This window comes from Neoarius graeffei, chromosome 22, assembly GCF_027579695.1.
Source record: "Neoarius graeffei isolate fNeoGra1 chromosome 22, fNeoGra1.pri, whole genome shotgun sequence".
NCBI lineage: Eukaryota > Metazoa > Chordata > Actinopteri > Siluriformes > Ariidae > Neoarius > Neoarius graeffei.
The window spans coordinates 10,449,310-10,474,222 of NC_083590.1; the positions used below are offsets into that span (position 1 = coordinate 10,449,310).

Consider the following 24,913-nt stretch of genomic DNA (forward strand, 5'->3'; position numbering starts at 1 on the left):
TGTGTCCCATGGATGTGGCATTTATTCACCATTCCATATCAAGGAAGTAGCTAAGCTGAGATCAGAAGAAGGAAGTTACAGCTCACGAGTTACAATCAGAAATAAATTTCAGAAATTAATGCAATCAAACAAACAGAACTTTAGATTTACAATTTATCTGAAATATTGCCAAATTATTCCACCACTGCAGGATCCAATATGTTTAGGTTTGAGATGTCAATCATGGGGGCGGCACGGTGGTGTAGTGGTTAGCGCTGTCGCCTCACAGCAAGAAGGTACTGGGTTCGAGCCCCGTGGCCGGCGAGGGCCTTTCTGTGTGGAGTTTGCATGTTCTCCCCGTGTCCGCGTGGGTTTCCTCCGGGTGCTCCGGTTTCCCCCACAGTCCAAAGACATGCAGGTTAGGTTAACTGGTGACTCTAAATTGAGCGTAGGTGTGAATGTGAGTGTGAATGGTTGTCTGTGTCTATGTGTCAGCCCTGTGATGACCTGGCGACTTGTCCAGGGTGTACCCCGCCTTTCGCCCGTAGTCAGCTGGGATAGGCTCCAGCTTGCCTGCGACCCTGTAGAACAGGATAAAGCGGCTAGAGATAATGAGATGAGATGTCAATCATGTTCTTTCCTGATTGACAATCGGTTACAAGGCTCCACCCCTTTGAGAGATCGACCAATCATAATAAGGAGAAGCCGTGCATCCAGGCAGAACAAGCAAAAAAGAAAAAAAAAATTGTCCAACCCACAGCGAAATTTCCCCCCTGTGAAAACACACTCGCCCACACTCTATTCCCTCCCAGTGAAGCGGTGCGTCTGGGCGGGGCTCAAAATGACGAGATAGACACTTTGGTGAAATAAACAGTGCGAGTTTAATGAACAAACAGCGCGATATTGCAGTGAGATACTCCATCAATCTGATTCACTCAATACTGAACGACACCAAGACTGATGAATAAAATAGAGACTTTGGGAAACGTTTCATTGCTGCATTTTAATGAAATGTGAGGGGAAGCCGGGCTTCCAGTGTCGTCTTAAAGCAAATCACCACTGACAGAGATGGACTGGAACATTATTTACCATTTTAACAATTATTATTATTATTATTATTATTATTATTATTATTATTATTAAAATTCAAAATCAACAAAAGGATTGTTGCCGTGGGTTTCAGTTTATTGGAAGTTCTTTTCTCTTCCTTTTTAATTAAAATTCATTTTTTTATCCATTTAATTTTTTCACTGCATCAGTTCTGTGGCATTAACGTCTCATTTTAGTTTTTAAACTCTATATTCCTGAGATCATTTCCACCATGTTACTGCTGCTTTAAACCCTGCAGCTCACACAGAGGGCAGTTAGTTTGAGTCTCAGGTGCAGTTTGTGGGATTAGTTACAGTCAGTGCATTCACATGCACATCCAAATCGAGCTGCTGTCGGTAATCGAGCTAAGGGTCCCAGCAGGGGTGCCAGAGAAATCCAATCCTACATGCACACAAGGAAATCGAGCTATTGTGTGAGGTACATTGTGCACCCGAGCCACAGGTGGCGCTACATGCCCCATCGTGTTGGTACACTTCCGGGTTGTCGTCATGAAGAAGAGCTATTCAAGAGTATAAACAAAGTTATCAGTTCTGTGTTCACAAGAAGTGTGTTTGTAGTTTGTATGTACGAACAGAAGTGTTCCTAATAAAGTGGGTGGCTAAGGTGAGGTGTCATGCCGACCGAGGCTGGTTTTTTTTTTTTTTTTTTTCCCCGACTGAGGCTGTTTTTTTTTTCCCCCCGACCGAGGCTAGGTTTTTTTTTTTTCGACCGAGGCTGTTTGTGTTTCCCGCTTGTGGTCTCGTCACTCCCGGAAGGGGCAGTGCTGAAGTAAGTAGCTGGACTACGTAGCTTGATAGGGTTTACATGCACTAAGTAGCTCGGCTACAATCGCATAATCTAGGTCGTGTAGCTCGATTATGAGAAATCAAGTTCGGTTCAATTTCAGCCTAGCTAAGGTGTTTCCATGCCATTTAGAACTTCGATTTCAGTCGAGCAACGGCAGAAATTCGATTTTCTCTATGTGCATGTAAACGCACTGAGTGTTGTAGTAAATTTCACAGTGAGTTCAGACACATCGCAGTCGGATCAAGTCCCATTTTGTGCTGCAGCTTCTCACATGCGTCCATCTGACCCAAAGACTCTGTGACAAATCATCAGTGTGCAGTGAACAGAAACAATCTTCCTCCTCAGGACACTGATGATGAACCTAAAACCTCTGCTTCAGTCTCACTATTAGAGAACGTGTCTTACTGAGGAGCAGGTCATGTGACTCTCAGCAGGGACGTGCACAGGATTACAGAGGGGCAGGGGCTCAAAGTCAGAAAAAGGGCAGCAAGTGCATGATTTTTTTTTCCCCCGGTCCTTTCCAAAATATGGAAATGTAGAATTAAAATTAACGTACTAATAGGAAGGTAAGTACTTAGCTATGTGTCCTGTGTTGGTGAAAGTGATATGCAATTGCCATTTCTTTTGTGTCAGCAAAATCGTCACTCACATTATCATAGGCTTGGAAGACATGCAAAGCAATAAAACACTGGTGCATTATTCGGCTGTTTTATTGTTAAAGATTTAACATTGAACAGTGAAACCTGAACTTTGAACAAATAAATAAATAGCCTAATGGACAAAATGATAAAAATCAGTCCTTCCTCTCATAAGGTAGAAGCCTAACATTCCAGGGGCCTTAAAGCAGTAACCTTCTGGGGGCCATGTCCCTGTAGATATTAATGACCTCATTGTGATTTATGGGCATGTCTTTTTCAATCGAGAGGAGAAGGAGATCAGAGAGCCTCTCTTCTTTGCATAGGCTTCTGAGTACATTTTTCACAAGCTTTTGTTTTTTTCTGAAACATAAAACACATTTGATTTGAGCATGTTGTGGAAGAGGTCGACAACTAGTTATATATACAAGAGGAGAATGTAAGCTTCCTGACGATATATGATACTTGCATGTAGACCGAAGCGCGGCCGAGGCAATCGATTGTGAACAGTAACAGGTCAGGTCACGTCAGTTAACAAGCAGATTATTAAACTACAGAGACTTAAATTACTCGGACAAATGTCAGTAGCCCTACAAACGCCCAAATGTCATGTACATACAGTTTGAAAGGGCGAACTGTTAGACCATAACTCACATGTTCAAGCTGCCTCACTGTTGTGTCTCCTCTGTTATCATTGTGGCAGTGCGCGCAGCGGCTTCTTCCCTCTCACTCAGTCCGCGCGCCCCCTCTCTCTGGCCGCACGCGAGCGGAGCAGTAATGGACAGAGAAGCGGCAGCTCAGCGCGCGCAGCCACCCCAGATTACAAGAACATTGGTAGATTGTCGTGGAGTTTTTGTACCGCCACTGTTTTAAACGTCTAACAGGACTGTATTATTTATTTATTATTATTATTATTTTAAAAGGGCAACATTTAATTCGAGGCAAAAAGGGCAGGGGCTCAAGCACCCCTAAAGCCCTATGTGTGCACGTGCCTGACTCTCAGAGAGATGATCTTACCTCAGTGTCTCCAGTTTACAGTGAGGATTCTCCAGTCCAGCACAGAGACGCTTCACTCCTGAGTCTCCCAGATTATTATTATTCAGATTCAGGTCTCTCAGGTGTGAGGGGTTTGATCTCAGAGCTGAACTCAGAGCAGCACAGCCTTCATCTGAGACACCACAACCACACAACCTGCAGAGACACAATGACACACACTTCAACAACAGATTTTCATCTTGGTTTAATTCTTACTTTAAAGATGATGAGTGTAAAATTAATTTTATTATTCAGAATGTCATGAGGATTTAATATCACCTGTTTATTCTCATTAACAGTGTAATTAATAATGATAATACTGAGTGTTGTATTGAGTTTCTCTCTCTGTTGTGTGTGATATTAAACCATCAGCAGCTGAAGCTGAACAGAGAAAAGCAGAGAGACCATGAACTTTAATCAGAGAGAGAGAGACTGAATCTCAGATGGTTCTCTACTAGACTTATAGTGCACTACACAGGGGCAATAAACTTGTTTCTCCAGAGTCTACAGAGTGCATTTATAGAACACTATAGATTTATATTATTGTAGAATCAGAGAAGTAAACAATGATTATTCCATATAAATCCTACAAACATTCAGCCACTCGTTCTTGAGACAGCGTGCGAACAAGAGTTTCAGAAAAAATGGACAGAAAACCCGAAAACATACCGGTTTCACCTCTCAGTGTCGGAGGCATAAAAATATCAGTGTAATTTATGATGTTCATTTGTCTAATTACTTTTTCATCCTTCAAAAAAGAGGGAGCACATATAAACAGTGCTGTAATTTCAACACCAGTCACCTGTCAGCAAAGGTGGACAAAATATCCAACTGCATTACTGAAGTCAAAGTACAGATCCCACTGGTCAAATGTTACTCCGATACAAGTGAAAGTTGTCCAGTCAGATTTTTACTTAAAGTACTGAAGTATTTGCTTTTAAAAATACTGATGTATTAAAAGTACATTTTCTGTCAATGCATTGTTGTATTATTGTCACAACGCTGACAAAAACCTAATGCCTCTGAAGCAACCGACTGGATTTACTGACTAACTTCTAGAACCTGGAGAATAAACACCTGGTAGAACGTTACAAAATGAAACACAACTTACAACCAAGCAGAATCATCAATAAGATGCTCGCTAGGTTCTCCCTTTGGCTACTGGTAAAAAATATGTAGTAGCTATAGTAATTATGCAAGGTCACAAAAGCTACAACGTTAACGTTACCAAAGACAGAAATGTGAATTCACAAAATGAACGCATGCTGTGCCATCATGGTGGTTTAACGTTAAGCTAGCTAGTCAGTGAAGCTCTACCTGACATGCTAGCAAACTCTTCAAACTCGAAATCATATTGGGTAGCTAACGCTACTAGAAAAGAAAGATTTCTACATTCTATTTATTTGGCAAAATTATGCTAAACATATTTCTGAAAGGACTTCAGATAATTCTGTTTTTGCATGCTAACTAACAGTGTGCAAGTTAATGAGCTGTGTGTTTGCGTTAGCCATGGAAAAGGCTATGGCAACTTGGCGGGAAAATCCATAGAAAGTCATTTGACTAACCAGACTGCATCGCTATCGCAACATTATCACTAGCTCTTAAAGCACAGACAACTTCTTTACAAGCTTTCTCTTGGAATAAAACGTTTACATACGTTCACACATGCTTCTGCAGGTTGGACAAGGAGTTTTTGGAGGCCATAATGTGGTTTGTTTTAGGCAAACAAAGCAAACATTTAAAATGAAACAAATCTTGATTCCTTTCCCCAGAAGAACCGCCTCCTTCCATTCTGCCATCAACTGATCGTGTTCAAATAACGCTGCGGAGTAACTGAACTTGATTTTATAGTCTATGGACGTGACGTGACCCTAGTGATTACTGATCGGTGTCTCAGTGTCACCTGCGAAAAAATCAAATCACGTTTTAGAAAAGAAAAAACATCCACTTTCTAAACTGCTTCATAGTAACGAGTAACGAGGACCTTGACAGAAATGTAGTGGAGTAAAAAGCACAATATGTGTCTTTCAAATGTAGTGAAGTTAAAGTCATAAGTTTCAAAAAACAAAAACTCAAGTACAGATCAGGGCTTTGAACCAGAATTTTTTTCCTATTGGTTCGTTCCGAACAGAAACGGAATTTTAACGTTTCCGGGTTCCACCATTAAATAGACGTTCCCGAACCGGTTAGAACAAAAAAATTTCGTTCCCGGAACAGTTAATTACGTTCCCTGTCAGCTGTTTAACAAATGGCTATAAAATTATGTCTAAGTCTCATCCAGCTTAAGCCAAATGTAGGCTAATTCTATTACAACCTTCATTTAATAAGACAAGAAATAATTCAAAACAAATTATTATTTCAAATGTTGGCAATTAGGATTCTCAGTATGTCTTCCCATCTACACAAACAGAAAAAGTGCCAAAAATGAAAGATAATTTGTTTAGTGTGTTACCAAAGGCTAGTCAGGCCCTATGCATTGATAGGCTAACAGAGGTTAACGTCAATTAATGTTCGCGAGCCTCTCATTAACGTGGACAAATATATTGATATCGTGTTTGAAATTGATGTTTCTGAATAACGATAGACTGCAATATTTACCTCTTATTTAAGATGTGGAGACGTGATAGTAGTCCACCCTCCCGCTCTCTCCATTCAGTCAGCGAACGTCACACAGGAAGTGAACCCCAGTGGGTCATAGAAACTTGCGCAGGAGAAGAATGACTTTTTTATTTGTAGGCTACGGAAACTTTGAGGAACGAAATAGAAACCGGTATTAACCGGTTACCATTATTTTTAATAAGCGTCTCTGTTCCGGAACATAAAAAATAAAGTTTCTGGTTTTGTTTCTGTTCCATGTGAAATAGAAAAAGTTCCCGGTTTTTGTTTTCGTTCCTTGAACCAGTTCAAAGCCCTGGTACAGATACTCAAAAAGTGTACTTAAGTACTCAAGTAAATTTACTTGGTTACTGTCCACCTCTGCCTGTCAGTAACGCGATTGAGAGCGCCACTTCCAGTCAGACTACAAACATGGCTGATCTGAACTACAACACCCAAGAACCACAGCGCCCTCTATCACCTGTCTATTAATTACACCTGCCACTCATTTCCTGGTTAATCAGCCCACACTATATAAACACCTCTCCCACACTCACTCCATGTGAAGTATCATTCAGTGTCTTACCCGTCATACCAAGCCTTGTTATTCTGCCTGCCTTATCGTGTTCTCGACCCTCATTATTGTCTCGTTACTCTAGACCTTATTATTCTGTCTGCTGATCGATCAATCGACCCCTTCCTGTCCCTAGACTTCGATTTCGTCTAGCGTTTTGGATTTGTTTGCCAGTCTGCATTCCCCGCTCTCCCCTGCACATACATCTGTAAGTCCCTGCATCCTGACATCCCCCAATCTGGATGCAGGGTCCCTCAAAATAAAGCTGAAGGTCTGCACTTTGAGCTCATCTTCATTATTTAATTTCATCAACATACTGTGGAGGACAAAAAATAAAGAAATAAATCATCCACATCCTGGCTGGATTTAGGGGGGTCCTGGGTTCGATGTTAAAAAATAAGTTTTTTTTATATACATCACATCACAGTTAAACTCGACATTCCACTCCATCCCAGAAATTTTCATGCAACAAGAAAGGAAAGAGAGATGAATTGATCTTTGTAATGTTTTTCGGTCGCACTTGTTTTTACAGTAAAATTCGAGCCACGCTGCCTGTTAAAGCCTCGATATCTCAGAAACTAATGCAGATACAAGCCTGGAATTTTACACACTATTTATTGGGAAGAGTGACTTTGTTTAAAAAGTAGGAAACAAATCTGAGATGGTCAGTTGGCAACATTTTTTATTCTGGTGATAATTCATTTTCATTAATTTCTAAAGTAAAATAATAAATTTCAGACACATTGCAGTCGGATCAATTCCTGTTTTGTGCTGCAGCTTCTCACATACGTCCATCTGACCCAAAGACTCTGTGACAAATCATCAGTGTGCAGTGAACAGAAACAATCTTCCTCCTCAGGACACTGATGATGAAGCTAAAACCTCTGCTTCAGTCTCACTATTAGAGAATGTGTCTTACTGAGGAGCAGGTCATGTGACTCTCAGAGAGATGATCTTACCCCAGTATCTCCAGTTTACAGTGAGGATTCTCCAGTCCAGCACAGAGACGCTTCACTCCTGAGTCTCCAAGATTATTATTAGACAGATCCAGTTGTCTCAGGTGTGAGGGGTTTGATCTCAGAGCTGAACTCAGAGCAGCACAGCCTTCATCTGAGACACCACAACCATCCAACCTGCAGAGACACAATGACACACACTTCATCAACAGATTTTCATCTTGGTGTAATAGTGGTTGTGAAGATGATGTCTCTCATGTTGGACTGTCTCTATTCTCTTCACCAATCACAAGCTATTATTAAAAATGACTCAAACATTACCACTGTTACTGACATTAAGTTTACTCGAGGTGCAAATGATTCAGCAAAAAGTCAATAATTTAAAGGTTTAAGTGAAGAGTCAGTTTTTGCAGAATTTATCTCTGCTTGACTGGATTTTTAATGATCACATATTTAATTGTAAAGACAAATATTTCTTTAAAGTAAAAGTGACTCTGAGGAGAAACGATCACTTCATGACTAATATATTTGTTCTGCATGTTTTACTTTTACAGAAAAGTTTAATTGATAAACAACACTGTATACAACTATTAACTGCTGCTTTAGTGAGTTATTGTGACTCTCAGAGAGATGATCTTACCCCAGTGTCTCCACTTTACAGTGAGGATTCAGTGAGAAAATGTGTAATTTTGGGAGCTGTTTACGATGGAATCAAGAAGATTTGCTACCAAAAGAACATTTGTGATGTGAGAATAACAGTTCAGCTCTTGCTGTTGTTAAGACGCATTGTACGCGATCCCAAGAAAGCATTTTTCAAAGCAAGATGGCTGAGTTTTTCTGTGATTTTTATCTGCATGAATGTGTTCGGGGTTGAGAATTCAGTGTAATTTTGGAATCATTATTAGAAGGAGAAAGCTGAACATTCGCAAACAGTAAGTAAATCATATGAGAACTCTTGTGTATTGCTTTTGGAAGAGAATTTTAGCTTGTATGAAGTTAAAACTTAGTGATTTATTTTATATATGAGTATAATTAAAAACATCGTTAGATGATGTGCGTTTTGTTGTTTTGCTTGAAATCTTTCATCCTCGAGTTCCATATTCTCCAGTTCGGGTCTATATTATTAGCATAACAGTCAAAGTGTAAAATTCATTCAAAAATTTAAGAAAAAATGTATGCATTTTTTAAAAATATTGAGCAAAACATTTGTTGGTGAGCGGCTTTCATGTTACACATTACATCGGAATTTAGCTCAAATTTCCAAATACTAAAATCACTTTTTTAAAAAAAAACACATTGGGTGTAGGGCGGCACGGTGGTGTAGTGGTTAGCGCTGTCGCCTCACAGCAAGAAGGTCCTGGGTTCGAGCCCCGGGGCCGGCGAGGGCCTTTCTGTGTGGAGTTTGCATGTTCTCCCCGTGTCCGCGTGGGTTTCCTCCGGGTGCTCCGGTTTCCCCCACAGTCCAAAGACATGCAGGTTAGGTTAACTGGTGACTCTAAATTGACCGTAGGTGTGAATGTGAGTGTGAATGGTTGTCTGTGTCTATGTGTCAGCCCTGTGATGACCTGGCGACTTGTCCAGGGTGTACCCCGCCTTTCGCCCGTAGTCAGCTGGGATAGGCTCCAGCTTGCCTGCGACCCTGTAGAAGGATAAAGCGGCTAGAGATAATGAGATGAGACATTGGGTGTATTCCTATGACTTCTGGTGTGGGAGTAGTTTTCCCTTCTAGTAACCGGTGTGAGCCGTACCGATTTTATTGCCCTCTTCGTTGTTACATATTTTAACAATATATACACGGGACACAGCTTGTACCCCTGGATCCTGCAACTGATAATGAGTTTAATCCTGCTGATCCACTGAGCTGCTTCTGTAACGTAGATCTGGCAACCCTGTTCAGAGCAGTGAGACGGAGACGCCCTGAGAAAATATTTACTACCTTATACATTTATTACTCTATGTGGCGGAACAACTGCACACAAAGCCCCGGGGCAAAACACCAATCAGGGCCCCCCACGGCGAAACTGCAAACAAACAAATTAGAAGGCTTGCGGCATATAGGCCTACTCAGGCTATATCTAACAAAAAGCAGTTTTTAAGAATGTAGCCTTTGGACCTTGCCATGGCGAAATTGCAAACAAACAGAAGGCCTGCAGCATATAATCAGGCTATATTAGAACAGAACTTGCTCAAAGTTTTATTTTATTATTATTATTTTTTTTTTTTTAATAGGCCGACATAGCCTGTATTTTCCATTCATTTTTTATTATGCTCCAGATAGACAGTAAACAACAACAATAACAAAAAAAGAAATTCAGCAATCATGAATGATACACCCTCATTGTGTAAGCATGTCTTCAACTACAAAGCCGACACGGAAACCTGCGTTCGCATTAAAAAGGCATTCAACGCACCTTGCGCTCCGCAAAGTCGTCGACTATTTGAGGGATGTTAAGTGCTCTTGCTCGTTCATTCTTGTTATGTTTTCTTGTAGTTAATTTAAGTTATTGTAGTCAATGAAGAGGCTTGGTATTCCGTCCATTACGTTTACTTCAGAACTTAACGGGAGCAGATACAAAACACATGTATACAGCGCGTAGGCTTATATCAACTCTACATCCGGTCTCCTCTTCTCTTACTCCCCCCCCAATCCTCATTACCATAGTGCGCCATCTAGTGGCACAGAACACGACATATTCCCCTCTTACTTAAGAATTGAGGGGCGGCACGGTGGTGTAGTGGGTTAGCGCTGTCGCCTCACAGCAAGAAGGTCCTGGGTTTGAGCCCCGGGGCCGGCGAGGGCCTTTCTGTGTGGAGTTTGCATGTTCTCCCCGTGTCCGCGTGGGTTTCCTCTGGGTGCTCTGGTTTCCCCCACAGTCCAAAGACATGCAGGTTAGGTTAACTGGTGACTCTAAATTGACCGTAGGTGTGAATGGTTGTCTGTGTCTATGTGTCAGCCCTGTGATGACCTGGCGACTTGTCCAGGGTGTACCCCGCCTTTCGCCCGTAGTCAGCTGGGATAGGCTCCAGCTTGCCTGCGACCCTGTAGAAGGATAAAGCGGCTAGAGATAATGAGATGAGACTTAAGAATTGAACATCCACGTTAATCAGGCTATATACGTAATAACCTCAGGTAACACACACACACACACACAAGTAAATGCATGACATTTCTAAAAAGTATACCAATAATTTATAAACTAGAACTAAATGTATCTCTGCATTAAACTTAAGCATAAATCAACAAAAAGTATCTCTTCAATTAGGCAGTAAATTTCAACATTAACTGTAAAGGATATTTATTCAACAAAGTCCTCCAGCCAGCGTGGTGGTCGTCTCACATGCGCTGGCACCTCCATGACTGGAACTGGATGTTCATGAGGAGCAGCTGGTTCAACTGCAGGCGGCTCTTCAGGCATGTCAGTCACAGGAAAGTCTGTATGAACCGGCCTTGCAGGAACACTGGACGTTGTTAAACGAGAGGCGTGCCACTTCTTCCCGTCCTGTAGCAGGTAAGTCGCAGGACCGACCTTCCTTTGAATTCGCATTGGCTCGGTGAACCTCGGGTGTGCTTTTGGCACCTGCATTGGTTTCCGAACACGCACGCTGTCTCCCTCGTTGAAAGTAGGAGAGCGCGCACCTCGTCTGGTGTCCATGTAAGTTTTCATCTTTTCCTGTTGAGCTGTAACTTTCTGTGACAGTGCAGCAGTATCCTTTGAAGATGCTAGTGGCAGAATGTTGAGGCGAGTGTGCATCTTCCTCCCGAAGAGTAATTCAAATGGAGACGTCCCAGTTGTAGAATGGGAAGTAGAGCGATAGACTTGAAGGAAGTCATTGACAGTCTTTTTCCAGGGCTTCTTCTCTAGGATGGCAGACTGAATGCAGCTTTTAAGCACTCGGTGGAAACGCTCAATAGCGCCATTTGCAGCAGGGTGGTAAACAGATGTGCGTATGTGCTGTATGTCTCTGGATTTCAGAAATTCTGCAAACTCAGCAGATGTGAATTGAGTTCCGTTATCTGTCACTATGCTACGAGGATTTCCAAATCTGCTGAAGACTGATGTGAGGAAGGTTATGACATTGTCAGACGTAATAGAGGCAGTGAAAGCCACCTCTGGCCATTTACTGTGGTAATCAGTCAAGGTGATCGCATACCTGCAGTCCCATGGAGCAACTTCCATCGGCCCGACTATGTCCATAGCCAACTTTTCCCATGGCTGAGACGGAAACGGCACCGGCTGTAGTGGGGCAGCTGCAGGTGTAGCAGTTTTGTCGCATGACTGGCACAACTGGCACCCCTTGACTTGTCTGTTAACTTGCTCATCCATGCTCGACCACCAGTATAAGTCACGTAGTCTCTGTTTCGTCCTAACTATTCCTTGGTGACCCTCGTGCGCCAAACTGACTAATGTGTTGTGTAGGGAGAGTGGAGCAACAAGGCGAGTACCTCTGAACACGTAGTCATTTTGCACACTGAACTCGTCTCGCAAGCAAAAGTAAGGGCAAACAGTGTCAGGAAGCATAGAGGAAGAGCGTGGCCAGCCTTTTTCAATTTGTGAGCGCAGGGCAGCAAGTTCAGGGCAAGCAGCAGATACAGACGCAAAGTCAGTGGGTGACACAGCTGTCATTGACAGCATTGCAACGAACTCTGGCTCAGAGTCCATGCAGCCATCCACAACGGCAGGGAGCGGTATGCGTGACACAGTCTGCAGTGCTGTTTTGAGAGCCAGGTCTGTAGATCACGTCGTAGGTAAAGCAAAGTAGACGTGCAGCCCATCGCACAATTCTCATGCCTGCGCGGTCAGTTCCCTTTGAAGTCAGCAGGGTGGTCAGTGCTTGATGGTCTGTACGCAAGGTGAACTTCCGCCCCCAGAGGTAAGTTCTCCACTTTTCCACGGCCCAGAGCTTCCTTTTCTATCGTCGAGTACTTGCGTTCAGCAGATGACAACGTTCTCGAGGCAAAGGCAACAACACGCTCTGTCTGGCCATGCATCTGGTTGAGGACAGCACCTAATCCATAGTTGGACGCATCAGTTGACACTATGGTAAGCAAGTCAGGATCGACTAAAGCAAGAGCTGGACTGTCTATCAGCAACTGTTTGGCAGTCTCGAAGCTGTGCTGAGCCTCTTTGGTCCAGGTGAACTCTTTATCCTGACGGATGCAAGCGCGCAGTGGTTCAACGACTGTGGAGAAGTTTGGAATGAATTTGTTATACCAGGATAACAGTCCCAGGAAGGATCGCAGTGTTGGAGCATCCAAAGGAGGGGGTGCGTTCATGATTGCGGAGAGATGGTCGTCAGTTGGTTGGATGCCTTGGGGTGTAACTGTGTGTCCAAGGAAGTGCAAAGTGGATTTATTAAACTGACATTTGTCTCTGTTCAGCTGTAGACCTGCCTCCTGTAAGCGTTGTAGGACAGAGGCAAGAGTGGCATCATGATCAGCTCATGTTTTCCCCCATAATATGATCTCATCCAAATAATTAGCTACATTGGGCAAGCCTTGTCGTATGGTAGCCAGCATCTTTTGGAATGCAGAAGGGGCTGAGGCTAAACCATATGGAACTCGACAAAATATGAACAACCCTTTGTGCATGATGAAAGCGGTCAGATCACGACTCTCTTCGTGTAAGGGCAGTTGGAAGTATGCGGCTTCTAAATCTATCGTAGAAAACACAGTTGCATCCTTGAGACGTGACAGCAGCTCATCAATGTGTGGAAGGGGGTAGCTATCTGTAACAACAGCCTTATTCGGCTCTCGTAAGTCAACGCACATTTGAATACCTCCCGACTTTTTCTGGATGACCACAATGGGGGACACCCACGGTGAGGCATCGATTTTCTCTATTATCCCTTCTTTGAGGAGTCTATCTCCTTACTCACCGCATCTCTGACGGAGAGTGGCAAGCGATGCAGTTTCTGTCTCACAGGGGTAACTGTACTCGAGACCTTCACTTTGTGCACGAACTGTTTTGCGCAGCCATAGCCTGATGGCAGTGGCGGTGTGGTGGACAGATCCATCACAGGAGCAGTTGCAGTAGGCCTGTGTACTTCCTGTATCGTAGAGCCATTGATACACAGTTCAAGTCCTCTGATGAGATCCATGCCAAGCAGTGGAGTCCCTGATTCAACAACAAACAGCTGAGTAGAGCAGGAGGCATCATTATGTGACACAAGGACAGGTAGGCATCCCAGCACAGGAATTGGAGATCGTGAATAAGTAACTAGATTGGCAGTAGGGGGTTGCAGTGCATCATGACTAAATTTAGCATCATACAGTGATTTTGGTATAATGGAAACTGAGGAGCCTGAGTCCACAATGAACTCGACAGAAGCAGTGGCAGACGACGTCTTAACTTTGGCAGTACTGTACACTGAATTCTGTCAGCTGTGACAGCATCATTCAGGTACAGTATCTGAATTTCAGGCAAGTCAACTACATCAACGTGATGTGTCTGCTTCTGTGCAGAGCGGCAAACACATGAGAAATGTCCAGTCTTTTGGCAATTGTTGCATTTGGCTGTGGCAGCAGGGCAGGACTTGTGGTTTGCCATGTGTTTATCAGAGCCACAGCGGTAGCATGAACGTGAAGCTGGAGAGGCAGCAGCATGTCCTGCATTGGAAGCAGCGGGCTGTTTCTTAGGGCGAGGGTGGTGCGGACGATTCTTGCCCTCTGTGGAATTAGTATGCACGGCGTTGACTGGGGCCATGGCACATATTGACTTTGCCTGCATCAAGGCAGCTTCAATTTGTGTAGCAAGGGTAACTGCTTTTTCCAACGTTAAGTCGGTTTCTAGTAGCAAACGTTCTCGTATGCGCTGACTAGCAACGTGTTCCATCAATTGGTCACGCAACATTTCATCCTCTTTGTTTCCAAACTCACATGTAGTAGCCAAGTCTCTTAGCGCGGCAAGATATTGTAGAATGCTTTCATCTTGAGCTTGAATTCTCTTTCTAAATGCATGTCTTTCAACAACAGTATTTCTCTTTGGGTTAAAGTGTGCTTCCAAGGCCCTAAGGGCTTCGTCCATTGTCGTACCTGGATTAGGCAGTGTGTAAAATAGTCTCTGGCCCTCAACTCCAAGACTATGCAGCAAAAGTGCCTTTTTCCTCACCTCTGGCCATTTATCCCCCATCGCATCGACGACAAGTAGGTAGTTCTGGAACATTTTCTTCCATGTGACGAGCGGAATTGGCGGTTCACTAGGGCATGGCAGGAAAGGTGGAGGAAATGGCGTCGATGTAAAAGCCATCTTCTTACAGTAAACAGCAAAAGCAACCACGTCGCCAATTTGTTACGTTTTCTTGTAGTTAATTTAAGTTATTGTAGTCAATGAAGAGGCTTGGTATTCCGTCCATTACGTTTACTTCAGAACTTAACGGGAGCAGATACAAAACACATGTATACAGCGCGTAGGCTTATATCAACTCTACATCCGGTCTCTTCTTCTCTTACTCCCCCCCCAATCCTCATTACCATAGTGCGCCATCTAGTGGCACAGAACACAACAATTCTCAATTGATAAAATGGTCAATCCACAGAGTCTCTCTTGACCCATTGTGCTCCTGAGATAAATTATCAATTTTAATTTGGAGAAAGAGCGCTCTGCTGTCGCAACTGAGACGGGGAGAGTGAGAAAAAGCAAGAAGGCCATGCACACCTCACTAAATGTAGAAGTTACTGCTGGATGATCTACTACCAGCAACCTGGCCAGGCTAAGCAGAGATGTGTGTCTCGCTATCTGCTCCTTGAAACAAGCCCTAAATGACACTAGTTGACCAGGAAAGCTGGAGTCAATATCCCGACTATAGTGATCACACAGTTGACAGGCCACTTCGTATAGCTCCTCATCCTTGGCATGCTGGAGCGTATTTGGATGAATAGCCTCAAACAAACGAGCAGTCCGATTTAAACTGACAAACCTTTGTGACAGCTGCTGAATGATTACATCAAGGCATGCATAGAACACATTCACCCGAAAATAATGTTCTGCATCGGAAAGCCGACTGTCTTCGCTAAGGTGATCAGAGTGGCACTTCACTTTTTTCAACCTGGTGGCTACAAATTGCGTTTGACTGCCCCATTTCACAGCCAATGCCAGAGTGGAAGCCTTTGCCTCATCAAACTGCTCCCTGTACTCCTGTAGAGTTCGTACAGCATTCTGCAATAATGCAGACACTTTGAGGAGATCAATGGTCTTCTCCTGCAGTAACTTTGAGATGGCATTAGTGCACTCCAAAATCTTTGTCTGAAGGCTGATTAAAAATATGAACTGAAATTTAGTAATGGCCTTTTTAAGTGCATCTGCCTCATCTCGTTCATTCGTTTTCTCGCTTGTAAGTGAGAGCTTGTCGAGCGCTTTAATGACGTCTCCATATCTGTACTTTAACACAACAAGCGCATCGTAGCGGGAGGACCAGCAGGTTGGGCAGAGGCATTTCAAGGTTATGTCCCTACTCTCTGGGCTCAATAAGTCGCCAAGTAATGGCCATCTCTTAACACTGTTGGCAACCACATCATAAAACTGTCTAATCTCTGGGATAGTTTTGACAGAATCATTCAGTACCGAATTCAGACAATGAGCCACACAGTGCACGTACAAAGCAAGGGGCTCCCGCTCCGCTATTCTTGCTTGAACACCAGAATAAATTCTGCTCATGGTCTCTGCGCCGTCATAACCCTGTCCATGGCATCTGGAGAGATCTAAGCCATTCCCTTCAATGCAGCCAATAATTCGGCCCTCTAGTTCAGAAGCAGATGCGTTCACAGTTCTCTGGAATCCAAGAAAAGCCTCAACTATCCTGATTTCACAGGGTTTTTTTATTTTATTTTTTTTAAACCATGATAAGAATGTGTAGCAAAAATGAGAGATATATCGGTCAACTAGTCTATAATCATGTGAAAACTTGTAGGTTTCAAGGAATTTCCAATGAAATCGCGTAAGGCACATTTATTGGGAGGGCTTGAATGTCAAAGGGTGGGGCCCTGTACAGCTAGGGGGAGGGCCCAAGGCCCAGGGGCAATTGCCACGCCCACCCCCCTTTAGCTCCGCCCCTGCTATTAGATTATTATTACTACAACTGTTTATTACTGTAATAACTCACTGAATTACTGAAAATCAACAGAAGGATTATTGTTTTTTTTTCTTGTACTTTTTTCATGGTTTTTACTGAAAAGTCAATTTTTTAAATCTATTTATTTTGTTACCCCATCAGTTCTCTGGCATTCACGTCTCATTTTAGTTTCAAATTCTATATTCCTGAGATCATTTCCACCATGTCACTGCAGCTCACACAGAGGGCAGTTAGTTTGAGTCTCAGGTGCAGTTTGTGGGATTAGTTACAGTGTTGTAGTAAATTTCACAGTGATTTCAGACACATTGCAGTCGGATCAAGTCTCGTTTTGTGCTGCAGCTTCTCACATACGTCCATCTGACCCAAAGACTCTGTGACAAATCATCAGTGTGCAGTGAACAGAAACAATCTTCCTCCTCAGGACACTGATGATGAACCTAAAACCTCTGCTTCAGTCTCACTATTAGAGAATGTGTCTTACTGAGGAGCAGGTCATGTGACTCTCAGAGAGATGATCTTACCACAGTGTCTCCAGTTTACAGTGAGGATTCTCCAGTACAGCACAGAGACGCTTCACTCCTGAGTCTCCAAGATTATTATTATAGGACAGATCCAGGTGTCTCAGGTGTGAGGAGTTTGATCTCAGAGCTGAACTCAGAGCAGCACAGCCTTCATCTGAGACACCACAACCACACAACCTGCAGAGACACAATGACACACACTTCATCAACAGATTTTCATCTTGGTTTAATTCTTACTTTAAAGATGAGGAGTGTAAAATCAATTTTATTATTCAGAATGTCATGAGGATTTAATATCACCTGTTTATTCTCATTAACAGTGTAATTAATAATGATAATACTGAGTGTTATATTGAGTTTCTCTCCTCTGTTGTGTGTGATATTAAACCATCAGGGGACCATGCATAGAGTAGCTTCTATACCAGGGTTAGCTAATTTTCACACTTTCATCAGCAGCTGAAGCTGAACAGAGAACAGCAGAGAGACCATGAACTTTAATCAGAGAGAGAGAGACTGAATCTCAGATGGTTCTCTACTAGACTTATAGTGCACTACACAGGGGCAATAAACTTGTTTCTCCAGAGTCTACAGAGTGCATTTATAGAACACTATAGATTTATATTATTGTAGAATCAGAGAAGTAAACAATGATTATTCCATATAAATCCTACAAACATTCAGCCACTCGTTCTTGAGACAGCGTGCGAACAAGAGTTTCAGAAAAAATGGACAGAAAACCCGAAAACATACCGGTTTCACCTCTCAGTGTCGGAGGCATAAAAATATCAGTGTAATTTATGACGATATTCGTTTGTCTAATTACTTTTTCATCCTTCAAAAAAGAGGGAGCACATATAAACAGTGCTGTAATTTCAACAGCAGTCACCTGTCAGCAGAGGTGGACAAAATACCCAACTGCATTACTGAAGTCAAAGTACAGATCCCACTGGTCAAATGTTACTCCGATACAAGTGAAAGTTGTCCAGTCAAATTTTTACTTAAAGTGCTGAAGTATTTGCTTTTTAAAATACTGATGTATTAAAAGTACATTTTCTGTCAATGCATTGTTGTATTATTTTCACAACGCTGACAAAAACCTAATGCCTCTGAAGCAACCGACTGGATTTACTGACTAGTAACTTCTAGAACCTGGAGAATAAAACACCTGGTAGAACGCTACAAAATGAAACAACTTACAACCAAGCAGATTCATCAATAAGATACTCGCTAGGTTCAGGGATGTGATTTGGGGCTGGTGAAATTATCTGAAAATTTTAGGCGGGGGTCTGGGGGCCACAGGCCCCCAGCTGGTCCAGGGCAGCGCCCTGGTGGGGGGACAAGGGGGTGAAGCCCCCTGAAGCTCCTGGGTTTTTCTGACTTAAAAATTGTACTAAAATGGCAAGCAAAACACAAGAAAAAACTTGTCATGATTAACAAATTCAAGCCAATTTAATGGTCAACATGCAACTCTGACACACACGGTCACTCTCTCTCACACACACAAACACACTCACTCTCACACACACACTCACTCACTCTCACTCCCCCCCGCCAAAGAACCAGCACGAGCAGGGCCCGCTAGCCTTGGGACGTAATTCGCCCCGAGGCGAGCCGCGGCGCTCCGCTTAGGTTTCGTTTCTATCCCGACTTTGGACGCTCGTAGCTCGGGCAGGGGAGGTCCCAGTATCCCCAAACTTGACAGCCAGAGACCTCTGCCCTCTCCCGAAAGAATGAAATCGCTGAACAAATGTCTCACAGTCTTATGTCCAACGTCTGTAGCAACCTCTTTCTCCAACCATTCCCAGCGGAACTTGTTTTTCACTATTCTGTCGATTTCTTTAACTCGATTTGCATCTTTACGCTCGATCACGGAGGCTGCCATCTTTCAACTCTTTGTTTGAAGCGAGCTTATGTACAGCTAACAAGCGTGTTCATTGGTTGTTACAGAGCGATGGGCCAATCACGTACCTCGTTTCATCTCAATGACGTAATTGCGTAAATGACGTAATTACGTCAATGAGATGAAACGAGGTACGTGATTGGCCCATCGCTCTGTAACAACCAATGAACACGCTCGCTTCAAACAAAGAGTTGAAAGATGGCAGCCCCCGTGATCGAGGCATAAAGATGCAAATCCGAGGCTGCCATCTTTCAAACAAAGTCGGAACGAATAGGATACGAATGTGGATTTGAGGGAAAAATCGGAAAAATTTTTTTCAAGTTTTGAGGTGAAAAAAGCGGAATTCCGCGAATTCACGGAAAAATCATATCCCTGTAGGTTCTCTCTTTAGCTACTGGTAAAAAAATATGTAGTAGCTATAGTAATTATGCAAGGTCACAAAAGCTACAACGTTAACGTTACCAAAGACAGAAATGTGAATTAACAAAATGAACGCATGCTGTGTCATCATGGTGGTTTAACATTAAGCTAGCTAGTCAGTGAAACTCTACCTGACATGCTAGCAAACTCTTTTCAAACTCGAAATCATATTGGGTAGCTAACGCTACTAGAAAAGAAAGATTTCTACATTCTATTTATTTGGCAAAATCATGCTAAACATATTTCTGAAAGGACTTCAGATAAGTTATGTTAGCATAATTGCGTTTTTACACGTTAACTAACAGTGTGCAAGTTAACCAGCTGTGTGTTTGCGTTAGCCATGGAAAAGGCTATGGCAACTTGGCGGGCAAATCCATAGAAAGTCATTTGACTAACCAGACTGCATCGCTATTGCAACATTATCACTAGCTCTAAAAGCACAGACAACTTCATTACAAGCTTTCTCTTGGAATAAAATGTTTACATACGTTCACACATGCTTCTGCAGGTTGGACCGGGAGTTTTTGGAGGCCATAATGTGGTTTGTTTTAGGCAAACAAAGCAAACATTTAAAATGAAGCAAATCTTTATTCCTTTCCCCAGAAGAACCGCCTCCTTCCATTCTGCCATCAACTGATCGTGTTCAAATAATGCTGCGGAGAAATTGAACTTGATTTTATAGTCTATGGATGTGACGTGACCCTAGTGATTACTGATCGGCTGTCTCAGTGTCACCTGTGAAAAAAACAATCGCGTTTTAGAAAAGAAAAAACATCCACTTTCTAAACTGCTTCATAGTAACGAGTAATGAGGACCTTGACAGAAATGTAGTGGAGTGAAAAGTACAATATTTGTCTTTCAAATGTAGTGAAGTTAAAGTCATAAGTTTCAAAAAACAAAAATTCAAGTACAGATACTCAAAAAGTGTACTTAACTACTCAAGTAAATTTACTTGGTTACTGTCCACCTCTGCCTGTCAGTAACGCGATCGAGAGCGCCACTTCCAGTCAGACTACAAACATGGCTGATCTGAACTACAACACCCAAGAACCACAGCGCCCTCTATCGCCTGTCTATTAATTACACCTGCCACGCATTTCCTGGTTAATCAGCCCACGCTATATAAACACCTTTCCCAATTTCACTCCATCTGAAGTATCGTTCAGTGTCTTACCCGTCATACTAAGCCTTGTTATTCTGCCTGCCTTATCGTGTTCTCGACCCTCGTTATTGTCTCATTACTCTAGACTTTATTACTCTGTCTTCCGATCCATCAATCGACCCCTGCCTGTCCCTCGACTTCGATTTCTTCTAGCATTTTGGATTTGTTTGCCAGTCTGCGTTCCCCACTCTCCCCTGCACATACATCTGTAAGTGCCTGCATCCTGACATCCCCCAATCTGGATGCAGGTTCCCTCAAAATAAAGCTGACGGTCTGCACTTTGAGCTCATCTTCATTATTTAATTTCATCAACATACTGTGGAGGAGCAAAAAAAAAAAAAATCATCCACATTCTGGTTGGATTTAGGGGGGTCCTGGGTTCAATGTTAAAAAATAAATTTTATATCTCTCACAGTTAAACGCGACATTCCACACCATCCCTGAAAACTTCATGCAACTAGAAAGGAAAGAATGATGAATGGAACTTTAATGTTTTTCTGTCGCACTTGTTTTTACAGTAAAATTTGAGCCACGCTGCCTGTTAAAAGCCTCGATATCGAGGCATGAAAACGGGTCAGGGGTGAAAAAGGTGAGAAGGGTTCGCGAGTGGTGACGTGGGTTCTGGTGTTGTTTTATTTTGTTTGGGGGGGTCCTCCGCCAGAATAAATATTATAGCCTCCTTACTAAGTATACTGTATTGACATTTGCACAAGGACATACAGTCCAAATACAAATACATGTAGTTATAGTGAAATTATGCCCTGGAAAAAAATGTGAATAATAGAACGAAGAAAGTGGAGAACACACAAGGAATAGTGATAATTTTTTCCTTTTATTTGCCTGGACCACCAGTGTCTCCATGGCCCGTTTTCGCTGAGTTGCCACATGTTTCAGCCTTGCCCGCTTCTCTCCTTCAGCAGTCGGTTTCTTGGCCTGCTGAGCACTGCAAGTTGCTTGAGAGCCATACTTGCTCTGCTGCTTTTCCTCCTTGTTCACCCTCTGCTGGTGTTTGTATGTGGCTGCTGCAGAGTTAATGTTCTTGCACAATGTTCTGTCCACTTCCCCAAACTTCACGTCCTCCCTTCTAAAGAAGCTGTCATGTCCTCCCTTCTAAATAGCTGTCTTCCCCCTAGACATCAGCGTGTACTTGACCGTCTGTATTGCATTAAATGTTTCCACATTCATGTTGTCACTCCTCTGATCAATTACATCATTCATCAGACTAAATGAGGACTCGACTCTAGGTCCATGAAAGATGGAGAGGCAACACTTAACCAGTGCACCCAGGGAGGGGTACTTGTCTGGTTTGTCGAAGACATGACCCCACCACTCCACGATGCTCTCTCCCTCCTTGAAGCTGGGGATGGTCAGGTCAACACTGAACCGCACAAGTTCCCTCTGGATATCCTGGTCTGCTGGCAAGAGGTGCCCCAGCATACCACTCAGCCTGCCAAGATATGGAAGTACCTGCAGCTTTCAGTTCTTTTTAAATCAAGGCTGAATACTTTCTTCTTTGCTGCTGTCTTTTATTAAATCAAATTTGAGACTTTTAATTTGATTTCTTTCAGCACGGACAGCACTACAAAATGGCGTCTCCACTATACAGTGCCCTATATAGAGGGCTACCGCGTGACGTCACCGTACTGCGAGATTTTGTTAGGGCGCCATATTGGAAGACCTCAAGTACATACATACATACATACATACATACATACATACATACATACATACATACATACATACATGCCTCACAATATAAAACAAACTACGAGCTAGAGTGAAGTGACACGATGGCTGATAATTCTGGTTATGTGAGTACATTACCAGCTGCAGAAAGGGCACGGTATGTGGAGAAACTGGCTGTGATTGATGGGTTTGACCCATATGATAAGACTCGGGGCAAGGGAGAATGGAAACATAAGGAGGACCTGACACCAATTCTGCCATCTGTTTGCTACCCAGACATTGTAAACTATTTGTTGTTTACACCCAGTGACTGCTGATGACTTGAAAGCCTACAAAGGGCTACAGGCTTACAATTATGTTGTTAGTGGCTTGGTTCGTGATATTACAGCTGTTATTAAGAATAACCTACACATAGTTATGGCCAAGGTAATCTTGTTGATATCTTTTAATAATACATCTTTTCAGTTGAAAAATTAATAATTGTTACTATTAAGGTATCCATAATTTAGGTTAATTTATCCAAATTATACATATGTATTTATGATATATGCCTACACAACAACTATGCTTTATTTATATAATAGGAGGGAGAGCAAGCCCCAAACCATCCTAAATGATTATTATTATTAAATTGTAGAAGTCTGGGAGGCTTGCTCCTCATACAGTTATCAACTTGGGGCCAATTTAGCATGTTTTAAATCTGAATTTCTTGCGTTTGCTTACCTCAAAGTGTCCAGAGATCAAGCACAGACATCCATTATATCCACAGTTTTTTGCCAAGTCTCACACAGGTTTCTTTCAAGTCTACTGTTGGGCCAATAAATCATAAATAAAACAGCTCAGATTTGTTTGTTTAAGTCGTTTGCCACTCCACTTTATTCTCGTGGGTTCACATACCGCTGCCGTTATTTCCCCCTAATCACGAGTTTGTTGGTCTTCCAATATGGCGCAGGGTCTGTTTACTTCCGGTTTCGGGTGACATCAGTGAAATCCCTCTATAGTGAGTAGCGAGCAATTTCGGACACAGGGATTGTCAAAAGACGCGCGCGCCCTCTTTCGAATGCTGACGTAATCAAGCCGGAAGTTTTGTTTGTTTTGATAGCGATCAGGAAAGTTTGAAAAAAGTAGGAAATTCAGTCCGATGACTCAATCCAGCTTCCAGCGGTCTGGCCTGCACTCTGACTGATGTGTGCACGCTCTGGCCAGCAAGAGAAGAGGCGCGAAATGATGATGCTTGCCCTTCGCAGCGAGATGTACTCGTCGCTATGGCGTCAATATCAAAGCAGGAGGAGGAGGCGCAAACTGTCTATGGGTGCGAAGCGACCTCCTTGCCCTTTGGGTCAATATCAAACCCCCCCAATTTTTTTTTCTCATCGGATCTACACGATTCACGTAGGTCACCCATTTTGGTTTCAAAACGGTGAATTTCGCCGAAAGGTGAGGGATTTTCATGTATGGATATCTCAGAAACTAATGCAGATACAAGCCTGGAATTTTACACACTATTTATTGGGAAGAGTGACTTTGTTTAAAAAGTAGGAAACAAATCTGAGCTGGTCAGCTGGCAACATTTTTTATTCTGGTGATAATTCATTTTCATTAATTTCTAAAGTAAATTAGTAAATTTCAGACACAGTGCAGTCGGATCAAGTCCCGTTTTGTGCTGCAGCTTCTCACATACATCCATCTGACCCAAAGACTCTGTGACAAATCATCAGTGTGCAGTGAACAGAAACAATCTTCCTCCTCAGGACATTGATGATGAACCTAAAACCTCTGCTTCAGTTTCACTATTAGAGAATGTGTCTTACTGAGGAGCAGGTCATGTGACTCTCAGAGAGATGATCTTACCTCAGTGTCTCCACTTCACAGTGAGGATTCTCCAGTCCAGCACAGAGACGCTTCACTCCTGAGTCTTCTAGTTTATTCCCAGACAGATCCAGTGTCTTCACAGTCAGATGCAGTTCTCTCAGACTGGAGGTTTCTGAGTTGAGCGCTGAGACCAGAGCTTCAGCGCTTCTCCCTTTAATCGTATCACAACTGATCCTGAAGGAAATAAAATAATACATAATAAACTCACACACATGATCAAACAGGTCCTCAAATCTTTCACTACACCATTTCATTTTCATAAATGACAAAAGTACAAACTCTGAGTCGACAACACACTAAAACGCTGTAACAGTAATTCACAGTTCGAGCTGTTCGGATTTGAGTTTTCTGCTGCACACGTCATCACTGACACATGGGATAAACACGCAACATCAAATCTGATCACCAAATCGGGAAATAAGAGTCTGATCTAAAATATTTATAAGAGGAGAAAGGAAAAGAGTTTCAAAAGTCAGGTTTAGATGAAGCAGGCAGAGTTCGAGGCAGAGTCATATTTATCAGAACAGATCAGACATTTGATTTGTTCTCTAATTAGTGAGCGACTGAAATGATCACAGCCCAGTGCTGAAGGGGTTTTATGGAGATACTCATG

At 42.7% G+C, this 24,913-nt stretch overlaps 1 protein-coding gene across 9 annotated transcripts in view; it reads right to left on the reverse strand.

Annotated features, from left to right (window-relative positions):
- Positions 1–24,913, reverse strand: part of LOC132870621 (NACHT, LRR and PYD domains-containing protein 3-like) — a 627,732-nt gene that overhangs the window by 89,975 nt on the left and 512,844 nt on the right. For 8 of the 9 annotated variants that reach the window (XR_009651149.1, XR_009651150.1, XR_009651152.1 and 5 more), the window contains exons 15-17: positions 17,261–17,437; positions 7,674–7,847; positions 3,528–3,701 (exon numbers count right to left, since the gene is read on the reverse strand). Coding sequence is in view for 4 of the 9 variants with exons in the window: in XM_060904343.1 (XP_060760326.1) it covers positions 3,528–3,701; positions 7,674–7,847; positions 17,261–17,437 (525 nt within the window). In the remaining 5 variants the exon portion in view is untranslated. The remainder of the gene's footprint in view (positions 1–3,527; positions 3,702–7,673; positions 7,848–17,260; positions 17,438–24,913) is intronic. The other variant, XM_060904345.1, reaches the window with a different exon arrangement.